The 23,031-nt window shown below is 40.0% G+C and overlaps 1 protein-coding gene across 1 annotated transcript; it reads right to left on the bottom strand.

Annotated features, from left to right (window-relative positions):
* Positions 1-133: 133 nt before the first annotated feature.
* On the bottom strand, positions 134-23,031 carry PSMB2 (proteasome 20S subunit beta 2). The gene is made up of 6 exons (XM_072136846.1): positions 22,794-23,031; positions 20,660-20,782; positions 18,423-18,493; positions 4,797-4,959; positions 1,423-1,472; positions 134-340 (listed from the first exon to the last, which is right to left on the bottom strand). The coding sequence occupies exons 1-6, from the start codon at positions 22,882-22,884 to the stop codon at positions 239-241; spliced, it is 600 nt and encodes a 199-aa protein (XP_071992947.1). The 5' UTR covers positions 22,885-23,031; the 3' UTR covers positions 134-238.

The raw sequence follows: 23,031 nt of genomic DNA, 5'->3' as shown, positions 1-23,031 counted from the left end.
ACTTCCTACAAAGTACAATCTGCTGTTAAAGAGGACTGTAAATTTACTCCCTGGCTGCTCAGGGCTCTGTTAATTATTATGTGGATTAACAGGTTGGAGGCAGGAGAGGGTTATTAAATAAAAATCAGACCAATTCAATATTTTCTTAGTTCCACACTTCATTGAAATACTTTATTGAAACAAGTTTCAAGAGTGGTAGAAAGCAAAGTAAAAAAAACAAAAAAAAACAGCAAAAGGATTATACACTTGATGCAGGAATGGAGTCCAGCTCATGGATCCCATCCTTATCAATGACCCGCACAGTGAATGAAGGAAGGCTCAGGATAAACCGCTTCTGGAGCTGAAAGACAAAAACAAAAAAAAAAGGTGTGCGTAAGCAAGCAGCTCCTTCTCACAAGGTGTTAACATAAATTAAATGAATGCAAAGGAGTCAGAAACTGGGTTAAAGGCTAAAAATAGCAGGTTGTTAACATTGCATTATGCAGGTAAACACAAATATTATGACTAGGCTCAAAAGCTGAACTTGTACAAGGCTGTAAGAGGATGCCTCTTACTCTACAGGAGTTTCTTTGAAAATTAGACAGGGCCTTATATTATTTTTTGCTCTATAAAATAAGTTTATTTTCATGGAGGTGTTTTTCCCCCATGAACAAAACTCCAATTGATACAAATCTAATCATCTTCTTCTGGCTGAAACTTCTGTACTGTGTACTTCTGTTGTAAAATTAAAGAGGAAATTCTCTTTATACGGACTCCAGAACTGTGTTAAGGAGATATAGCCATTTACGCTACTCCAAAGAGGCTGAAAAAAAAAGCTAGGGGTTATTTTCGCAGTTGTTATCCTTAGGCTGTAAGCTCTTGCGAGCAGGGCCCTCACTCCTTATGACTGTTTGTACTCTATAATGTAATATTATATTTGTACATGTCCCCTATGATTTGTAAAGTGCTGCAGAATTTGATGGCACCATATAAAGATTATTATAGGTGGTTTTATTATGGGATAAACATGTTTTTTTTTTTTAATATACTATAAACGTAGTGCTAGCCTATCACAATGTCAAAAGTGTCCCAAATAGCACCTCTATAATTGGTTGTGTTTTTTTCTGCTTATCCCAAGAAACTGACTGAAAATGATCTACTGTGTTGAATTTATGTTTAACCCAGCAGTTACACTAAATCTATTTTACAGGCAGCCTATACGGCACCATTTAAAAAAAACAAAACCCTGCAGGGCCATAATTATTATCAACTCTTAAAATGCCCCTGGATAAAAGTATAGATGGACAACCACATCATCCATCTGATATCGGGCTATGGGAAAGGCACATAAATCCAGCTCCAGAGGAATGTAATTTTCAATAAACTACGCCATTTTTAACACATGGTATATGAAGTATTTTGTAATAGGAGCAGTTTTCTTACCTCTGCAATACATTTCTTTAGAAGTTCTACTGCCTCTTCACGCGTCAGATCTGGAATGAAAAAATAAGCCAGAAGGTGATTTTGTACCCAGTAACTTAATTCCAATGAATATATGCTAATTTGACAAATGTAGGGGAAAGTCTAAAAATAGTTAATCCATAAACAGAATAATGATATTTACACCAATTTACAGAGCCCAAAATTAGTTTTAGCTACACATTTCTGACTCTCACAAGTCCTTTGTCTTGTTTGCGAGTCAGAAATGGGTACATGGAACGAATTTGGGGCTCAACAATTTTAGCTGATGTCTATTAAACTGATAAAATAAAAGAAGTTTGAGGAGTGCCAACTATGGAGGTAGAGGATGAGAAGGTACACCCACGGACCTCTGCTTCCAATGGAGAAATTCTGCTATTGCCGACAGCAGTTAATTCCCCTACCCCATTGAAAACACATGCATGCATAACCAAACTAAGCATGAATGTGGAAACCATAATCCCTTTTAGTTAGTCATTTCCTATATGAGACCTTTACCAGGGAAAATCACATAAGAAGAGATCACATTAAAATAAATAAATAAATCAGCAGACAGATTTTTAGGAGAAGGATCAGCAGAGTGAAACCTTTAATAGGAAACCATAAGTTTGCCGCCATCATAAAGTGCACACATTCCGATTGTAGTTCCCTTTTATGGCTTTCATGGGAAAGAAATTTGTTCCATATGTAACAAATCCTCCAATAACCTTAATGCTAATCAATTAGTTATGTAGGTGAGGGAGGCATGACGGAATTCCAATCTTGGACTTCTGGGAGGAAAGCACCACCTTCTGAGAGCTACCAAATAATTTGAATGCACCACCCCAGGCTACAATGAGTGGCTTAAAGGTGGGGCAGCCGACTTTACTATCCACTTCATGCTGAGTAGTATTGATTTAAGGCTTGTTTGTTTTCTGGCAGAGCTACTATAAAAAGTTGGATAAACAACATGTGACGTCATCTGACTACTAGAAAAAGTCCTAGTATCAGTAGAAACAACTTTAAAAGAACTACGCATCCCCCAACCAGAGGATAGGTGCCTGATCCCTAGGACTCCCATTATCACTATAAAAAAGAAAAAAAACATCCTATATTAATTTGGTCCAATTCTGTCCTCTAACTATACACCTTTTTCATATCCTGCTCTGAAAAAACGCACAATTTGGCTCGCTGTCTCTATAGGCTGGCTTTTCTAAATTAGAGGACCTACCAGGACCACTGATCTAGTAAAACCGCTTATACAATCTTATGGTTTTTTTTTGTTTTTTTTTTTAAACATTTTCTCTGTGGAGAGCATAGGGTCCAGTCCTTTTGCTAGAGTCTTTTTGAAATGGGGAATATATCAGATTTAATAAAGGAGGAATGGGCGGTGGTAGAGGGGCCCTTTATTCATAACATTGTTTGTACTCTTGATTTTCAAATTCAGTCCAAATTTGCGTATAAGATATACTACACCCCAGTTATATATATCCAGGACGCCCATGCGATATAGTCTATCTATATTTATAGGAAATGCCCTTATAAATTTGATAAGGTTTAAGCTCCAAGGATACAAGCACAAACTAAGACTACCATGTAATCAAGCATGATAATCCAGGGACACTTACTCATAGATCCAGGCTATGACTGTTGTAATTTTCTTATCTTTTTATATAATGATATCATTCGCATTTCATTGTTCCCATTAGGTGATCATGTATTGGACCTTCACAGGCGCATCTATTTTGTATGGGCTTTGATATAGTCACATACATTTCTTTTTATCATGATCATTTAGCAATACTTGCATTCGCTGATCTCTATTGTCCTATTTATTCAATCACAAAATATACTGTGTTATCATAGAAATATAAAATGATAAATGTACAAGTAAGATACAAAACCATAATTTCTAGTGGGAAGGGTGGTTGGTGGGCTGTACCCAACAGACTCACCCCAATGTGTTATTTGCTTGTTTAAAATAGATTTTAATAGTTTTTAACCGCTGTAGTGTTTGTTTCCATTTGTTCAATAAAATATTTATATTCTACATCTTGTGTTTATTCATGTAACTTATCATATGGATTAGTTACTGAATAAATAAGTTGAGGGAAAAGTCAAAGGAAAGCCCAACAATATCTTTATGTAACCCTTTACTGCACACTTTCCCAGGTCCAAAACTTATGAGAAAACCTGTCCATCCAAGATTTAATACAGAAATTGTAATATTAAATGGTACTGACTACCATCCATAATCAATGAGGCGATGCCATAGGTTAAAACTCAGCTTCATTAATAATTACTCTGTAGTAATAAAGGTCTCTCTTTCAGGTCTGTGTAGGAAAGGAGAGGACGGACCTCCTATTTGTAATCAAGAGTATACAGCAATGAAAGGGTGCTGGAGACTAGCAATGATTGATTGATAGCATGACAGAGAATGAGACCTGAGGGACTGGAGGGTGTAGGCGATACCAAGGTCCCACCAGGGGGTTCTCTACACTCTGTGCCCCAGCAAGGTGTGGGTGTTATCACACTAACTTCTCAGCACTGGTATAACATGTTTGGAGGGCTGCAACGCAAAGCAATCTTTTGTAACCAACTATACACTGCTACCTCTAGGTCCCACATTCCCTTGAGTGATAACCATTAAAAAATTGCTTCAAAACTAACATTGATAAAAACCATTAGCTTTGAAACTGTGATATTTACTCAGTTCATGAGAAAATTTACAATCTGTCATCAGAAAATCCATTCTACCATCAGTCACGTCTGCACAGACTGGACAGATAATCAGCTGGCCAGTGTATTTCTGAGCGTTCCTAGTATTTGTGCAATTTTAGCTTATAAAGAAATAAAAGAAAGGTTTTAAAGTCAAACAGCACATTAGCATATTTTTATTCCAACTCCTTTTTTATTTGGTTTCCTATTAACATCAACATAATCATATAAAAAAAAAAAAATTAAGTAAATAAAACAAAGGAAAACTCCACAAGTGTCTTGAAACCTAGGGTGCAAAATAAAGCCAGGGTCACATAAGCATTATGTCCGTTATAAATTACCCTATGGTGAATGAAAGAAGAACACAAGACCATCACCATCAGTATTTAATTTCCATGATGTTGGAAACCTATACCACGAAAATATCTGACATTAATAGCTCATATCACACTTTGGACCTACTTCATGGGTCAGTACAACTTACTTTTTTCATTGAAAAATTTAGTGCTGTCAATTTAATGCCATCATAAGGGTATCATAAGTTTTTATTTTCTCGCCACAATCTGTTGTGGTACACCTCGTTTCTACGAGACCGGATTATTTGAGACAACCCATTTTCACAAGTAGAAAGCTGTTCATACCTGGCTTGTAGTAGCGGTCAAGGATGCTGAGTGTAAGATAGGCTCCATAACCATGAGCTGCAAAAGGTGCCTTTGCCAGAGCTGCTAGATAATCCATATAATAGAGTGATGGCCCGTCATGTTCATCGTAACCAGCCAGCAGCAAGTTAACATGGTAGGGGGTCTGCAAAGATAGAAATGAATAGTACAACTATTTACTCAACCTACTGTTGATGCATTTTTACTACAGAAATTATAATTCCAATGAACAGAGGAGTACTAAAGTTACTATTACTATTTTCAGGTTACCTATTTACCTGTGCTTGTTCTGTACAACACTCCATCAGACATCTTTATGGATCTATTCTGCAACCTCGGAGCTGGCAGGACAGCACCCAAATGCTGTCTCACCGGCAAAGGTAGCCATGATACAACAACACAACGTGGGAAGGCATTAGATGCGAACTAAACTCGATGTGTGTTGCAGGCAAACATGGTTAATGCTAAACTTAGAAAACAAGACTTATAGTCAACAAGTTGGCAGAATGTTCCCAAAAGAAATATAGAGAAGGAACTTCTAGTGGACACATCCTAAAGTTGTACCATCTCTCTATTGCACTGAAGGTTCTGTCCTGGGACCCCTACTTTTTACTATCTACACCTCTGGTCTCGGACACCTCATTAAGTCCCACAGCTTTTAATACCACTCCTATGCAGAAGACACACAGATTGTTATTTCTGGTCCAGATATCTCCTTCCATCTAGCCAGCATTCCAGTGTGTCCATCAGCCATATTCTCCTTCTCTTCCTGTTTTCTAAAACTTAACATAGACTAAACAGAACAGACTATTTGAAAAGGACATGTGGAGGTGCGGTTTCCCAAGAGTGGGGGGTGGATATGCTCCTCTATACCCCACTCCCAGGGGACAAGTGCCTAGTCACAGAGCACATGGCATCGAAAGGTACTATGTAACATATCTTTTTTCTGTAAAACCTATTTTTTATATATAAAAACTCATTAGCAGTTTATGTACTATGTTCTGTGGGGACTGGGGGAGTGCCAAAAATCGATCTGTTGACAGGTTCCCTTTAAGTTGCCTAATAATTCTGCACAGTAATAGTTACCTGCACAGATATACTCCTAAGATAGCCAAATCTAAAAAAAAAATAAAAAATTTCACACTTCAACTTCCGAAAATAAAACCTTTTCCTCCCAAATACACTTGCCTTATAATTCTGCACACATTGTAAATGATCTCACTTGGCTCCTGATAACTGTAGTTTTGTATTTGTACTTGCATTTGTTCTTGTCTAAATATAATGTACGTGAACCTCTTACCGATTATAGAACACCATTAATTCCATGGTGCTCTATAAATAACAATATATTTCATATACCAAAGCAGGGTTTGTAGGGTAAGGCACGGTGCATTATTGCCCCAAAAACAGAGCCTTTAGGCTACTGTCTGGTATTAAATCTGTTTCACACCCCTGTGAAACACTATAAAAATCAACCTGTTCACAATAATGCACCAAAAGCTGTTGAAGAATTGCTTACCACATTTATGAAGGGTTTCTGGAACTTATTATGTGTATCACAAATTTGCAGAAAATGGGAGTGGCCCGAATGACAATGATGTGTAAAGGCACAAAAAATAGTGCACATTTTTAGGGCGTAAACCAAGCCAACTTATAGGAGGTGTAAAGTTACGCTGCACCAAAGTGTTATCCAGCATTAGGGACTTTAGTAAGTCTGCTCCAGACTACATCATTGCCATCAGCCACCTTACGGTGACTATACTTTACACAGCTGATGTCTAAATACCTGCTCAACTATTCTTCCTAGGCAACTTATCCATAAAATGGTTAAAAAAAAAAAAATTAAATAAAAAAAGGTGGAGCATCTATAAAAGAAATGACAGTAGCACATGGCCGCGAGGGTCAGATGTTGATGCCTCTGGTAGCTAGGCCAGGCGTGGGCACAAGATGCTGCAGTTCTAGCACTGGCTCTCCAGATCCTATAATTTAATTAGCCGCTCTAACATTTATTTATGCCTACACATCCGAGACTCAATCACAATTAACAGGAGGAGGAATGGGGAGGAGGGGGGGTCTCAGTGTTTAAAGAGCGGTGCAGGAGATGTCTCGCTAAAGGTTTGTGCGACTCTCGAGATGCCAGCTTTCTGCATGTGTGAGAAGCTCAGGCATAAATAAAAGGGTGTGAGGCAGTTTTAATTAAACCAATACATCTGTGCCACTTACCATGTCAGACTTCCGTTTGACATGCTCGGGCACAAGGGATGAACTGTCTGAGTTTTACCAAAAGCACGCAATAGTTAAATGATAGCTTTCTGACCACTTCCTATAATCCATATGTCCAGTTTATTGTTACATTACATAATAAAGCAGCATATAGCATAACAAAGAATGCCGTTATGTCTAACCGACTTGTACAAGAACACTGTGCTGCAAAGAACAGATTTGAGGTCTGTTTGTGGCCCTTTTGTCATCCACATATGAAGTCCACTCAGTCCCCGGCCGCAAATTCAGGTAGGAATAGGACCTCCTCTGGCTTCTGCGGGTGTGCAGTTTGCATATACATAGAGCTGTGGAAACCAGGTGTGTGAGCCAATAGAAATTAATATGTCCATTTGCAATCCACTGAATTAAAAGGGTGGCACACAGATAAAACAATTATTCTTTTCTGTAGACAGTAAAAAGGTTTGCAGTTTTAAGGGGGTTGTCTGGGGATGAAACATCCAGTATGGCAGCCTAGTTGTATAGAAATGGACAAAGCTTAGTGTCAATACCACGCACTAACCATGGTCAGGAGAAGAATTGTTTTTAAAAGGAAAGTATCCATGTTTTTTTTACACCCTAATCAATCCTGCAAGACTAGTCATGAATGAGTTTTGTAGTCAAAGTTGTCAACAGCTGGATTGGTCACAAATTCACATCCAGGTAGTGGTATAAATGGTCAAGCACATCTCCTGCCCTTCTATTAACAGTCTATGGCAACAAGCAGGATCTAAGCGCTTTAAGCTGTCTTTTTTTTGGCTGGCGATATAAAAAATAAAAATCATATTCAATGTTCCATAAACATAGCAGGATTCATATCATCTTATAATGCAATATAAACAAGCCTCTGAAGCCCATTATTTTTTCTACAACACTGAATTACGTTTGTGATGTAGCAGAGCGTGAAATTCCACCGAGTTCTCAGCTCCAGGGGTGCAGTGGTGACAAGAGACACTAAGACATGCCGTACGGTGAGGCGGCACAGGGGTGGTGACTGACAGCGGTGAGACATCTGGCGGAAGGCAAAATAACAGTAGCAAACGTGGCAACAGAGAATGGGGAGAGGGAACAGGAAGAAACTAGCACAGCAGGAAGCCAGCACAGAGAAAGTGACACACACAAGGGCGGGCGCAAAGTAACAATAATCTTATTCAACCTAGGTCAAAAGTTGGCACATCCCTGCCTCATTGCTTATACAATGCAATATGCATAGTGTTTCAGCGAGCCGGAATCGGCACATAGGAAAGAGGCAACAAACAAACAAAAAAATGCAATGAGTTTCATTATTCGAAAGTAGTAGGTTACTCAAAGTTATTGTTGCGTTAAGCTAGAGTCAGTGGTCAACCTATTTCCTTGGCAAAATGGGTAAATTACTGGAATTTTCTCCTCAAGATTTTTGACTGAATAGGCTGAGGAGGCTTTTGATGGAACCTATGTGGCAGGTGTGACTTTATGCAATTCAGATAAGAAATACATGCAAGTAAGAATGATGCTATATAAAGTTGTAAAATGATACTGACCAAAGAAACATTTACTACATGAAATGTGTTGACCTTAGCCACATTTGCTTCCTTGAATACAGGTTGGAGAACAATTAAAATGGTATCCTTGGAATTAGAGCATCTTCCTCTGCTCATCGCTAAACCCATCAGCATTACTATCTAGTTCAATGGACATAAAAGTACCGATGTGATCACTTAATAGAAATAAATAGAAATCTCCCACATATGTATAATAATACATTAAAAAGCTGTCAGTAACGAAGGCCCCACCAATCATACTGTATACTACCTGCTATGGTTACTTAGGGAGTCGTCTTTATTCGGCAACCCCTGGAAAAAAAAAAAGTCTTCAGCGTATTTTGCTGATCCTGCGATTCCTCTACACTCAGCAGGTACTCACTGCTTAGCACGTCTCTTTCCAAGAGCGAGATAGCAACGCTGTCTCAGTGTCAGATCCCCCAGAGAGACACGTAGGGGCTGGGGAATTTACACCTGTGATACTGCAACTGTGTCAGCAATGGTTAGAGAGACAAACATCCAACTTATGACATTACAGGTTGGAGCTTGTGCCAAACTCAATGAGAATACACAGAGAAATGTGTGTTATTGGCTCTGACTATGTGTATTTTCATATCCCTTGAATATTAAGTCAAGGGACTCCTTCACCAGCATTTACCCTACTAAACTAGCAGCACCCTCAGGTAGAACAAGAAGAGATAGCCTTTCTAGAGTTCCCTCTTATGTCAATCTGTTAAAAAAAAAAAGTATTGATTTTGATTTGAAAGCCGAGATTCTCCAACCACTGGGAACCTCAGCAATTGGGAGAAAATTGGAAACTGAAAGTTCCCCATACAAAGTATAGAACAAGTTTGTTTCTATGGAACGTCTGGGGAAGTGTTCAGAGTCCCATAAGTGCAGTTTGCAGCAAAAGCCACTATACAGCAAGGGAGCTGCACTTCTAAGTTCCATATTAAGTTACTGCTGGACTGGAGTCACAATACGGAAGCGCGAAACAGCAGTAGCTTGAACTATGCACTGTATGCATCACTCCCTCTCCTTTGATATGTACAATAGCATATGTTTTGTCTTCAATAAAAGAACAAGACTGAAGAAAACTACAAATATTATTGAGCAAGTGCCCTCTAAATCCCAAACTCTCAATATTGTATTCATTTACATAGTGCCGTTAGATTAGACAAAGCTGTAGAGATCATGGGTTAAAAATACAATTACAAGACATTAGCGAGTAATAACATAATCGGAACAAACAATTGGAGTGAGAGCCCTGCCTATCCTGAAGAGGGGCCATTCTTTTGAGTATTAAAGGGGTATTCCCATCTGGGCATTTACATTTAATTAAATTCATTTTCCACAAATAAACATTTCTTCAATTGGATGTTATTAAAAAAAAAATGTTCCTGTGTGAAGATAATTTCTCACAAATGTAGTCATGTTGTCCCTTAGAAACGAGATAGCTTCCTCGGATACGACCACCTCCCAATCTGGCAGCGGTGGCCAGACATGCACTATTGAGTCCTGCCTGACCACCTGGATTCAGCAATCATTACCACAGGACGGCTGGGGGACATGCAGTAACTCCTGGATATTTCACATACAAAAACAATTTGTTTCTTTGTGCAATCCCTTCAGCAGAGGTGGCCGTATCCGAGGAAGCCATCTTGTTTTTAAGGGACAATATGACTACATTTGTGAGAAATTATCTTCACACAGGAACATTTTTTTTAATAACATCTAATTGAAAAAATGTTTACATATGGCAGATTAATGAATCTAGATGTGAGTGCCCAGACGAGAATACCCCTTTAAATAGATAAATAAATAATGCTGACTGAAGCAGTCACGATCAGCTATAGATATGTACTGAAAACAGGGTGCATCAGTATGCAGAGAAACCTATGTAATAGTACAAAGTTACATGCAGTTAGGGAATGTGAGAGTCCTGACTGAAAAGCTGGGTTTTTAGGGTATGTTTGAAAATTTGGTACTTCAGAGTTATCCATGTATTTCAAGTCACGGACTTTCCAATTCCAGTTACCAAATTTTAAGCAGATATATATATATAAGAGAGCATGTCACCTGCTCAGTTCTCCCATAGCAGCTTTATGAACTTAATTTTAGGATGAACCTTATTTGAATACACAGCTTCATTCTGCTGCATCAGAGGTTATATAGTTATAACAGCAGGAACCATGAACACCATGTGATCTTTAACAATAGTTTACACACCCCACTCCCTCCCAGGCATCACCATCTGCAGTGGTAGAGAGCTGCATCTCCGGCATGCAAACACATCTGCCTCTGCCAGTGTCCCCCTACTGAGTTGCCCATCTGGAACAGGTGGGGTGAGTGTAGGCATAGTGGAGACCGAGATGGGCAAAGCAGAGCTTCTATGGAGACTGGGGGGAGGGTGACCATGCCTATGAATAAAGAGTAGGAGATGGAACGTGGCACCATATCACATCCTGCTAAATGTGTTTGCCAAAACGGGCGTTCAATTACCCTCGTTAGCGATATTAACTTTCGGTGTGGAGCAAATGGATTTCAGCACTTGGGAGACAGGATATTTAAAAGTCACAGCTTTACCTGCACCATCTGTTTCTCGGGGTCATGTAAGCACCACAATAACATTAAACTGTAGCTAAATAATACAGGGGGAGAGGGCATACGAGGGGCATGCTGTTCCGTTTCCAAACAGCAGTCTGTCTATGGAAAGCAGAAGAAGCACCACATAATAGATTTACAACAAAACTACAGAAATGTCATTGAAAGGGTGAAATGATGCACTGTAAAACCTTTGGTTGAATAACTTTATCCGGGATTTGGACCCTCTCAGACGTGCGTATGCTACCTATGCTTTTTGCAGATAGCATACTGACCCATTCTATGTGGCCATTTACACCTGTTTTCTGACATGCGGACCACATAGTCAATGGGTCTGCATATACCAAAAAAAAAAAAACCTTGGAGTGCAGTTTTCCTCTGAAAATCAGGTATTTTTCTGTCCAAAACATGAGTTTTTTTTTTTTCAGAAAAAACAGATACCATACAGATCACTGACACAGAAACAACATGCATTGCAACCAGACGCGTTTCTTGGGGACATGACACAGACACAACTGTCTCAATGAGCCCTAACAAAAGGGCCAGTCTGAAAATTGTAGACCAAGTTTAGCTGAACAGATTGATGGATAATTTGGTAATTTTAGTATCTAACCTCCGATTAGGAGTCCAATGGGCAGTTCTACTCATTGATTGATAGCTTTCCATGTAAGTGTGTGCACACAGAGAATTGTACTCAGGAAAGTAGACATAATGGATTGAGAGACTGAGACAGAATTTATCATGGCTTGTCAAGTTGCAACTCCTGGTGCACAATATATATCAATCTTATTAATGCATTTTGAAATCACTAATAATAATTCCTTATATATAGCGTCAACAGATTCCGCAGCGCAGAACAGAGCTTACCAAATTAGTCTATTAACCCCTTAACGCTGAAGCCACTATTCACCTTCCTGACACGGCCCATTTTTTAAAATCTGACATGTGTCTATTTAAGTGGTTATAACTTTGGAACGCTTTAACATATCCAGTTGATTTTGAGATTGTTTTTTCGTGACACATTGTACTTCATGTTGGTCGAGAAATTTAATCAATATGTTTAGTATTTATTTATGAAATAAATGGAAATTTGCCAAAAATTTTGAAAAAAACAATGTTTTCAAAATTCAAAATTTTCTACTTTTTGGAAAGTTAGTCATATCACTAAAATAACTTCATAACTAACATTTTCCATATGTCTGCTTTAACTTGGCATCATTTTTCAAACATCTTTTCCTTTTTTTAGGATGCTAGGAGGCTTATAACTTTAGGTGCAATTTTTCAGATTTTCACGAAAATCATCAAAACCTACTTTTGGAGGGTCAGTTTAGTTAGAAGTGACTTTATAAGGCCTACATGATAGAAAACCCCCACAAATGACACCATTTTAGAAACTACACCCCTCAAAATATTCATAACAACCTTTGGGAATTTTGTTAACCCTTTGAGCGTTTCATGAGGGTGAAAGATAAATGAAAGTGAAATTACAGAAATGTAATTTTATCTTACAATAGATTCATTGAACACTAAAATTTGCACCTTCACAATGGGTTAAAAAGGAAAATGCATTTTACCATGTTTAGGGCAATTCCTCCTGAGCATGCCAATGCCCATTTTGTCACTGTACCCTGCTGTACGGGCACAGGGGGGCACTTGGAATGGAAAGAGCGTTGTTTCGTTTTTGCAGGGCAAATATGGCTGAAAAAGTTTTCATGTGTCAGGATGAATTTGGAGAGCCCTAATGGTACCAAAACAGAGGAAAGCCCCAACAAGAGACACCATTCTGGAAAGTACACCCCTTGGAGAGTTTAGCAACGTGTAATTTGTGTATTTGCCCAAACAGGTGTTTGATTCAATTAGGCCCCAAAAGGGAAAAAAGTTGAAAATATTCTCAAAAAAGTCACTTTTACCCCAAATTTTTGTAAGCCACAAGGGATAAAAGATGAAACAACTCCCATAAATGTGTAAAACTATTTCTCCTAAGCACAGAACTGCACCACTTTTGCATATAAAGTGTTGTATGGGTACACAGTAGGGCTCAGAAGGGAAGGAGGGGCTTTGGCCTTTTAGAAGCCAGATTTGACAATCATCCATTACATGTGTCAGGATGCATTTGGAGAGCCCTAGTGGTACCAAAACAGAGGGGAACCCCAACAAATGTCACCATTTTGGAAAGTGCACCCTTTGGAGAATTTAGCAAGGTGTAATATGTGTATTTTCCCCCACAGGTGTTTGCTTCAATTAGGTCCCTAAAAGGAAAAAGATGAACATTTTCCCAAAAAAGTCACTTTTACGGCTAATTTTTGTATCCCATAAGGCATTAAAGATAAAATAACCCCAAAAAATGTGTACTAGCATTTCTCCCGAGTATAAAATTGCCCCACACATGCAAATAAAATGTTGTATGGGTACGCAGTGAAGCTCAGAAGGGAAAGAGGGGCGTTGGCCTTTTAGAAGCCAAATTTGACAGACATCCTTTACATGTGTCAGGATGCATTTAGAGAGCCGTAGTGGTACCAAAACAGAGGGGAACCCCAACAAGTGTCACCATTTTGGAAAGCACACCCCTTAGAGAATTTAGTAAGGTGTAATATGAGTATTTGTCCATATAGGTGTTTGATTTAATTAGGGCTTAAATAGGACAAAGGTGAACATTTTCTTATAAAGGTCATTGTACCCCTAATTTTTTATAGCCACAAGGGATAAAAAAAATGTAATAACCCCTTAAAATGTGTAAACCTATTTCTCTCGAGTGTAGAAGTACCCCACATGTGTATATAAAATGTTGTATGGGCGCACAGTAAAAGGGAAGGGGAATGTTTGCCTTTTAGAAGCCAAATTTGACAGAAATGTTTGACATGCATTTGGAGAACCCTAGTGGTATAAAACAGATAAGAATCCGAAAAGTGACCCTAATTTTTGAACACACACCCCTTAGAGAATTTTGCAATGTGTAATATATGTATTTGACCCTACAGGTGAATGATCCAATTAGGCCCTAAACATTAAAAAGGTGAAAATTTTCCTATAAATGTCACTTTACTCCTAATTTTTGTAAGCCACAAGGGATAATATATTAAATAACCCCGAAAAAGGTGTAAAACTATTTCTCCTGAGTGTAGAAGTACCCCACATGTGCATATAAAATGCTTTATGGGCGCACAGTAGAGGAAAAGAGGGATGTTTGTCTTTTAGAGGCCAAATTTGCAAGAAATCCTTCACATGTGTCAGGATACATTTGGAGAGCCGTAGTGGTACCAAAACAGAGGAAAACCCGAAAAGTGACCCTAATTGTTGAATGTACACCCCTTGGGGAATTTAGCAAGGTGTAATATGTGGTGTAGTGTAATACACGTCGTGAAATGAGCATTTGAACATATAGGTGGTTTCCAAATATGATGTGCAATGCAGTCCAAGATGGAAATTGCAATTATTTCTGGAACGTTCAGTGCCCGTTATGTGGCGCCCCTTATGAAATAATGGAGGGGTATAGGGAGCAACGTGACCTACCAGTTGTTAAATTATTCATTTTACTGAATTCACAACAGGTTGGGCGTGAATTGTGAATGTGTTGCGTATAAGGAGGTAGAATAGACCAGGGGACCATCTAAACTTTTGTCACACTTGGAGTTGTCGCAGGTCTCTTAGTAGTATATAGTGTCCATCCTTAGTATATAGTGTCCATCCTTAGTATATAGTGTCCATCCTTACTCCTCTTTTGGAACAAACTCTTTTCTGAGTCCTTCCTTTAGAAGCAGCAGAATTTACCGTGAAAATGCTGCCCTGACAAAATACAGGAACATCTAAACCAGAGGTACAGGGGCCCCGTCCTTCTTGTCCCAATATTAGTTTCCTAATATCTTCCTCTTGAAAACGGAGAAATGATACGGCAGGGCGTGCACATTGGAACAGCACATAAGAGTTGTACAGCGTAATCTGTACAATGTGCACGGCCAGCGCTTTTGTACCATATCTTCATTTTAGTAGGGAAATTATCGCCAAGTGTTGCTCTTATTCACCCTAGCGATGCCCATTGTGACGAATATTGCTGCTTTTAGCTGGACCAAATCGACCAGCCAATAGCGGCAAACATGGACAGAGGGGGGCAACAAAACCCCTCTGAACCACAAGGTAAAATCGGTGGCTGTCAGGAACAGCCGCCACCCTGCTCCGATCACCGTGTCTACAGACATGGTGACCGGTATTACTGACGTCAAAAGTAAATTCGCTGCTATTGGCTCGTCTGAATTGATGAGCCAATAGCAGCGATAATAAACTGGGGGTGTGTGGGGGGGACGTAACCCTTCTGGTCCATGGGGCAGGATGGATGGCTGTCAGGAACAGCCGCAGTCTTACCCCGATCACTGTGTCTGACCGGTGTTGGCAAGTCACTACCCGCCGCACCGTTCTATTACAACGCGCGTTGGGAATAGGCTATACAATCTTTATTTTTTAAGCAATTTAGACAAATAAGGGCTTATTTTTTGCGAGACGCGATGCACTGTAAAAAAAAACTTTATTTTAGAGGGTGTTTAGCTTATCAAAGCAATTTTATTAACTTTTTTCGTGTGGAGGAAAATAAAATCATCAATTCTTATTTTGGATTTTTAGCATTTTTGGGGGGGGTGTTCGCTGTAGCATAACAATAATATATTATCTTTATTCTACGGATCACTACGATTACGGTGATACCTCATTTATATAGTTTTATTTTTATTTGTCCAATTTTATTGAAGGAAAACTAGAATAGAAAAAATTGCATTTGTTTTAGTATTGCCATCTTTATAGTGGCATAACTATAGTATTTTTTGGTTGACGGAGCTGGTTGTGAGCTTATTTTTTGCGTGACAAGTTGTTCTTTTCAGTGATATCATTTTGGCGCTTGTAACTTTTTCGGATCACTTTTTAGAACATTTTTTGTAAAGCAATTTGATAAAAAGTTTTAATTTTTGGCAAGTTTTTGGGGTTTTTTTTTTACCACGTTCACCTAGAGGGTCCAATTATGATTAGGATTTATTGTACATATTGTTACGGACGCGGCGATACCAAATAAGTGTTTTTTTTTTGTGATTTAGTGTATTTTATACTTTATTACTTGTGTAAAGGGAAATGTGGTGTTTGGGGGGACTTTCACTTTCTTTTATTATTTATTTTTATTTTAAAAAACCTTTATTTATTGTTTTAACTTTTTTTTACAGATAATGGCATCTAAGCTTGAACAAGTGATCTTCTGATCACTTGTTCAAGCTATTTTACAGGTTACACAGTGCAATACAGATGTATTGCACTGTGTAATGTAAGACACTGAGCATGCTGCGCATGCCCAGTGTCTTACAGCCGGGTCCTGCCAGAAGGCAGGACCCGGCTTCCGGATGAAGATCTCGCAGCCCCGGGCACCGGCAGTCCCGGGGCTGCGATCGGAGCAGCGGACCCCCCCGGTAAGCGCCGCGGGGGGGTCCGATTACCCTCACATTACATTTAAATGCCTCTGACACGCCGCGGTCAGCGCGACCGCGGCGTGTTAGGGGTTAACACCCGCGATCGGAGAAATCTCCGATCGCGGGTGTTAGAGGCAGGTGTCGGCTATAATATATAGCCGACACCCGCAGCTTCTGGCGCCGGCTCCGTTCAGGAGCCGGCGCCAGAAGCTTGACGTAATAATACTGCATTTTGCGGGAACGCACCTCCCGCCATGCAGTACTATTACGTCAAATGTCGGGAAGGGGTTAAAGATCCCAGTGTTGTAAATTTTGACCTTATGGCCCCAGAGATCGGTAGTAAGATTACATTATAAACATTCATATTTCAGCACAAGGAAACAGTATACAAAGTAAGGTCCCTTTCACATGACCGTATATTGTGGTCCCGACCTGATCATGGCATATATTTCTGTAAAAGCAGCTTAAGTAGGTAGTGCAATAATTTAAAGTTATATATAGTTTTTCATTGATCCATGTTAAAAAATCTTTAGTAGAGGATTAAATCCCATCAGGTTCTATCACTTTGTGCAAACACTGCTGCTTTACCACTCCCATGCTCTGTCCAATCATGGGTCAAGCCAGGTCAATACTTTGTTCTGTGTTCAGAAGGCAATTAAAAAGAAAAATTACAGACCAAATATACAAGGACAAATATAAGCCAATCACAAAGACCGAGCATAGGACAAGATGCAGATAAAATTAAAGAACTTGCGTGCGCATGAATACTGTTCTAGGGCTCAATAGGTGCTCTGTATCTGAAGGCCACTTGCAAGAACATATTGGAAAGAGACAATATTATGACTTGTGCAATAAAAAGGTGTGGCTATAGTTGGACCAACTGATTTTAAATCACGTGGCATCTTACATTTCCATGCCAAATACCCAATATACAGTCTGCTGTTTCTTAAGATTGCCCACAGGGGCTACATGTCCCATGCCTTGGCACCTACCACGTGGAAACATCACGTCACCAGCATGTTCCATGTATGGGGCAGATGCGGCTGCCATGTGTCAAAGCTTCTGGTCCTGCCCAATCATCCAGTCCATCTGGGACAGAGTCCATCTCATGGCACGCACATACACACATCTCCAACCACCCTTCTGTTGGTTTCCTGGGTACACAATAAGATATTTTTCTACGTATCTGCAGCTGCCCTGTAAAACCATACTAAAGACCACAAACTTAGACTGGTACACTTGCTCAACCCCCCCCCCCCCTTTTTTTTTTTAATCTGTCAGGATTTCACCAAAACAGTCAATTGCTCAAATTCGGTCCGGTGTGAATTGTGGGTACAAAGCCTACTTTTATCCGCTACTGTCTTTCTTAATAGATTAAATAGTTAATGGAATTTCTGCAGAGATTTTGTTTAAAAAGTTCCTGCCCATTAAAAATCCTCATAGTTCCCAAGCAGCACACACTGATGGGAGACCATTTATTTATTTACTTTTTTTTTTTTTGTACCGTAGAAATTTAACAGGTTCTCACATTGATTAAAATTTTGGCTTTGCGGTTATCACAGTTTTAGTCTTCCAATTTGGACCAATTCCCACCAGGACACTTTTACATTTATATTACAGTTCATGTATTGGCTGTATTTCTAGCCACAACAATCTCATCTTTTCTGTTATTTGCCTACATGATGCTGGGTGTACAGTACAGTTCAAGTTCTGGAACTTTTAACATCATATGTAAATTCAGCTTAGTTGAGCAGTTGGGTAAGGAAACAAAATCTTTAATAACTCACCCGACTTCTCAAATAGTCCGCTAGATTCCTGCGTGTGAAATTTGCAGCTGCTGAGGGAGACAACTCATAACCTAAAACAAAAAGCAGGTTTTCAGTGTGAGTAATAACACCATGAGATTACAGATCAATAATAATGGAGGGAGATTTACCAACACCCTCTCATCTGGAATAGACAGGTTTATCAATAGTTGATACAGATGAAAAGTTTACACCTATTACTTGGTTTGTCTTTTCCATATCAGGTTGTCAAATCAGGTTCAGTCCTGTTTCTGCATACAAACAAAGTGACAGACACGTACACCAGGTTTTGGCATAAACAGCCCCTTTGACAGCAGGATAGGAGACAAACCTAAACTAGCAGAGGTCACAATTTTTTTTTGGGCAGAGTAAAAATACTCTTCTACATTTCTGAGCAGCATTTTTACTGTAGAAAGAGTATGGAATTTGTAGTAAACGTGAGTGATTTTGTTCAGTATATTCCGTGCAGCTCTACAAGCACACCCTTTATGCAATATTTCAAAGAAAACAGAGTTAGGCCCCTTCCCAGAGTGTGATGCGCTAAACTCGCATCACACTCGCAGCAAGTGCTGCCTGGATCGCCTAGCCCAAACGCTGCAAACGGGAACTGAACTGACATGCCGAGTTCAGTTCCGGTTTGCAGCGTTCGGGCCGGGAGATCCAGGAAGCACTCGCTGCGAGTGTGATGCAAGTTCAGTGCGTCAAACTGGCAAGTGTGGAAGAGGCCTTAAAGAGCAACGGTCACCAGATTTTCACCACCTTGACTAACAATGCCCCATGATAAAGGGTTACATGTCCTCCCCATATCACCTAAAATTAGCTGCAAGTGAGGTACTGTACCTTAATTAGACATTTTTCTGATATGCATATCAGCTTCTGGCTTATATCTGGTATCTGTGACTCTTCTCTCTCTGGCAATGAACCATGCACCCTTATTCTGACTGACAGCTTGACGTCTCTTTAAATAACTGCTTTGCCCCTTGTACTTAGGCACTGTCTGCTAATATTCAACGAGTGACATAAAGCACTATGTACAGATGGGAAATATTGTGTCAATTTTTTTTTTTTACACAATGCCTTGTGTTACATTCATGACATGTGACCAGAGTGACATTTCAGGTCCTTTAGCCTTCTAATAGTAGCAAACTGTACACCATTTATGTGATTACATAAAATCACAGCATCCTCCATAGAGGATGGAAGGGAGTAGAAGTCCATGGAGGTTGCTGTGACTTCATGTGGTCAGATACATGCATGAGGTACAGTTTACTATTGTTAAGAGGGTAAAGGCCCTGAGATGATGTCACTCTGGTCACATGACAAACTGTGATGAGTAAGGAGGCATAAGGTAAGGGGAGTATTAGACGGGAGGGGCGTCCGAGCAGGACAAGAGCAATATACCCTTATACGATTTTACTACATGTGCATTCATTAGTGAAATGGAGGTTGAAGTGCAAATTTGAGCAGATGCAGCAAATTTTATTTGAAGAACAACTAATATATAAAAACTTTTGCCTGCCTCTGCACTAAGCAAAAATAAGCAATACTCCAATATACTCTAACTAGCCATCTGCAGGTTTTTAGCTGCTAGCAGAGGCTTTACCATGTCTTCCCAGGCTAAGCTTCCTGGGAACCATTGGAATCCATATAGGAGAGGTGGAGATGAGAGGAGGCTTTTTGGGAGGGACAATAGTAGAGGAGTGCAAGAAAACAGGACCTTGGGTGAGGTCACAAGCATTTGAGGTCATCAAATGCTTTATGTTAGCCAATTACAAACATGCTTACCTGATTTATGTGAATGCCCTCAGTGCCCTTAGCTGATGTCATAACCAGGAAGTGCTGACCACTTGAGGAATAGCTCAATATGATTTTTTTAAGAAAACTAGGAAGAAGCCAGTAGCATGATACAGATACTGTTGGAATAATTGTCAAAGGCTCTCTTCAGCTGTGCTAAAACCATTTTTTCTCATTAATTTTACAGTTACTCCTTAGCACACACACTTTGAAGGAGCACTTATCACAAATATAATTAGACCTGTGTGTGACAATTGTTCCAGAATTAAAGTACATATAAAGCTACCTAACAAATGGTATACACTTTGATTTGACAGTCTAAAGCTGCCAAGATTTATGATCCAGTAGCAGACACCGTGATAAGTCTAGTTGATTTGAAAGCTTGAGACAGTACAGGCCATCAACATATAAAACATGCTACTCACCATTCCTCATTTTGTACAGTTGTACATTCTTCTGAATGTATTCTGCGAACTGCACAGTGTCACCAGCCTCTCCAACACACAACAGTAGGATCTTTTCGCTCATCTTGAACATCTTGTCCATATCTGTTGAGGGTAACAGATGATCATAAGAAGATACTGGTTAAATAATTGCACAATGAAGACTAGAAATTTCATTAATGAAAATGTGGTGGTAGAATGACAGCCAAAGACCATCAAGTACTGTACATGGGAACTCATTGCCAGCAATAGTGTGGACCCATCACATCACCATGGTGATCTACATGGAGAACATTTTCGATGTAAACTTTATGGCTTGGGTTCTGGTATGACTATGTGTATGACTATACAGCAACCCTTAGGCCCCTTCCACACTCGCGTTGCATTTCACATCAGAGTTTGATCAAGGTGCGATCAGGGTTTGGTCAGTGAAAAACACACATTTTGCATCAGAGTGCAACCAGTTTTCAGTCACTGTCTCGGTTTTTCATGCGCGTTTTGGATGCAATTTCAATGCGTTTTTCACGCGCAGAAAATGCGCGTGAAATGGACTCAGGACTGAGCTCTATCTTTTCTATGGCAATTGATGCGTGAAAAACGCATTGCACTTGCTGTAATGCACTTGCAAGTGTCTCAGAGTGCAATGCGTTTTTGATGCATCTCCATAGACTTGTATGGTGCGTTCTTTCACGCGCGTGACTTGCAAAAGTAGAGCATGTCGAGATTTAAACCTAAAAAAAAAAAAACGCACGTGTGTGCGTGAAAAAGAATGCAAGTCTGAAAAGACCCATTGGCTACAATGGGTCAGAGTGCAATGCAAGTTCTGCGCGTCAAAAGCACGCAAGTGTGAAAGGGGCCTTACATTACCATATTACAGCAACTGACGATACACAAAGGTATAGGACCAAACTTCCTAGAACTTTTCAAAATGAAGCACACACACTATGAGATGGGAATACCTCCTTAACATGTATATTGTGTGTAACTGCATAGAAATTAAGAATAGTTGATCCCTATGTTCATACTGCTTAGCAGCTCAATATGACAGTACAAAGAAACTACCGCCCTTTCCCTGCTGTGTCACTGCCATTTGTTTGGATACTAACAAACATACAAGCAAAGTATAAGGCCTTTGACACAGCTGCTCTTGCATGATATATTCGATGCATGTACTTTACAGATGAAGGTTGTATATAAACAAAGAATGGAAATGAATATGCACTCAGGAGGAGAAGTTAGGGAATTTCGCAGACTAAAGTAAAAGAAAAGGAGGTAGAGAACATAGCCAAAAGCTTTCACTTTCACGTCTTTAGAGCTGACGCTATCAGCATAATGTGAAAGATTTGTACAGTGAATCAGTGTTTCTGCTTATGTCTATAGACATAGCCTATAGCAGTGATGGCAAACCTTTTAGACACTGAGTGCCCAAACTACAACCAAAACCCACATATTTTTAGCGAAGTGCCAATGCAGCAATTTAAGCAATAACTTATTACTCCCTGCGCTGTGACGTGTTTAAATTGTATAGCACCTGAGGACACCAATACAGTAGAAAGAAGGAGAAGACGTTTTGAATTATCATTGTAGCTCCTTCGAGGCTCCTGGGCTGCCAGGGACTACAAGAGGCCTTGAGTCCTGTCTGCCGAACTCTGTGCTCAGGTGATGGCGCGGGTGCCCATAGAGAGGGCTCTGAGTGCCACCTCTGGCACCAGTGCCATAGGTTTGCCATCAAAGGCCTATAGAAAGTGCACCACAGGTGTTCCTTATAAGATATACTATACAGGGGGTGGACAGTGTTTGGGATGTCTCACAAGCCATGCATCTATTTTATTGTTTGCTCACTTGTAGGGCCACTTCAGCTACTAATACAGCCCCCGAACTGTCAAACATTACCCTTACATGGAGCAGAAGATGAGGGCAATATGGCAGCCACTTCCAAAGTAACTACATTGTATAGCAGCACTTCCAATAATAACAATATAACACATAAGTATATGAGAGGCACGAGTGTCCCCTGGCAGCTATACACAGGGAGCTCACACGCAGGCACATGGCGATAGTGACAAATGAATGCCGAGTGCACGATGTGTCCCCGGGATACGCTCCTGGCGCTCACCATGCTTCATCTTGATGATGCTGTTGGCACACACAGTATCCGCAGCCACCAGCACGTAGTCCTGGCCCTGGATACCGATCAGATACTCCATGTTTATGCCGCTGCGGATTACTGCCTTTCTCTTCCCGGTAGTCTTTCAGCTAAGCCCGGCCTATGGACGTTACACAGCAAATTAACCCAAGGCCTACACAGTCGCGCGTCATGTGACGTCATCGCCCGCCGCCGCTCACCGCGGAGG

Source organism: Engystomops pustulosus, chromosome 2 (assembly GCF_040894005.1).
Source record: "Engystomops pustulosus chromosome 2, aEngPut4.maternal, whole genome shotgun sequence".
Classification (NCBI taxonomy): Eukaryota; Metazoa; Chordata; class Amphibia; order Anura; family Leptodactylidae; genus Engystomops; species Engystomops pustulosus.
Note: the sequence above shows the minus strand (reverse complement) of the source record. Positions and strands in the feature narration are given on the sequence as shown.

What these genes read in the sequence shown, in the direction of transcription:
- PSMB2 (XM_072136846.1), bottom strand. Translation starts at nt 22,884, where the DNA reads ATGGAGTATCTGATCGGTATCCAGGGCCAGGACTACGTGCTGGTGGCT. An exon ending in ACTGTACAAAATGAGGAATG is followed by an intron (nt 18,494 to 20,659) that starts GTGAGTAGCATG and finishes TTTTTGTTTTAG; the next exon opens with GTTATGAGTTGTCTCCCTCA. An exon ending in CGGACTATTTGAGAAGTCGG is followed by an intron (nt 4,960 to 18,422) that starts GTGAGTTATTAA and finishes CTATCTTTGCAG; the next exon opens with ACCCCCTACCATGTTAACTT.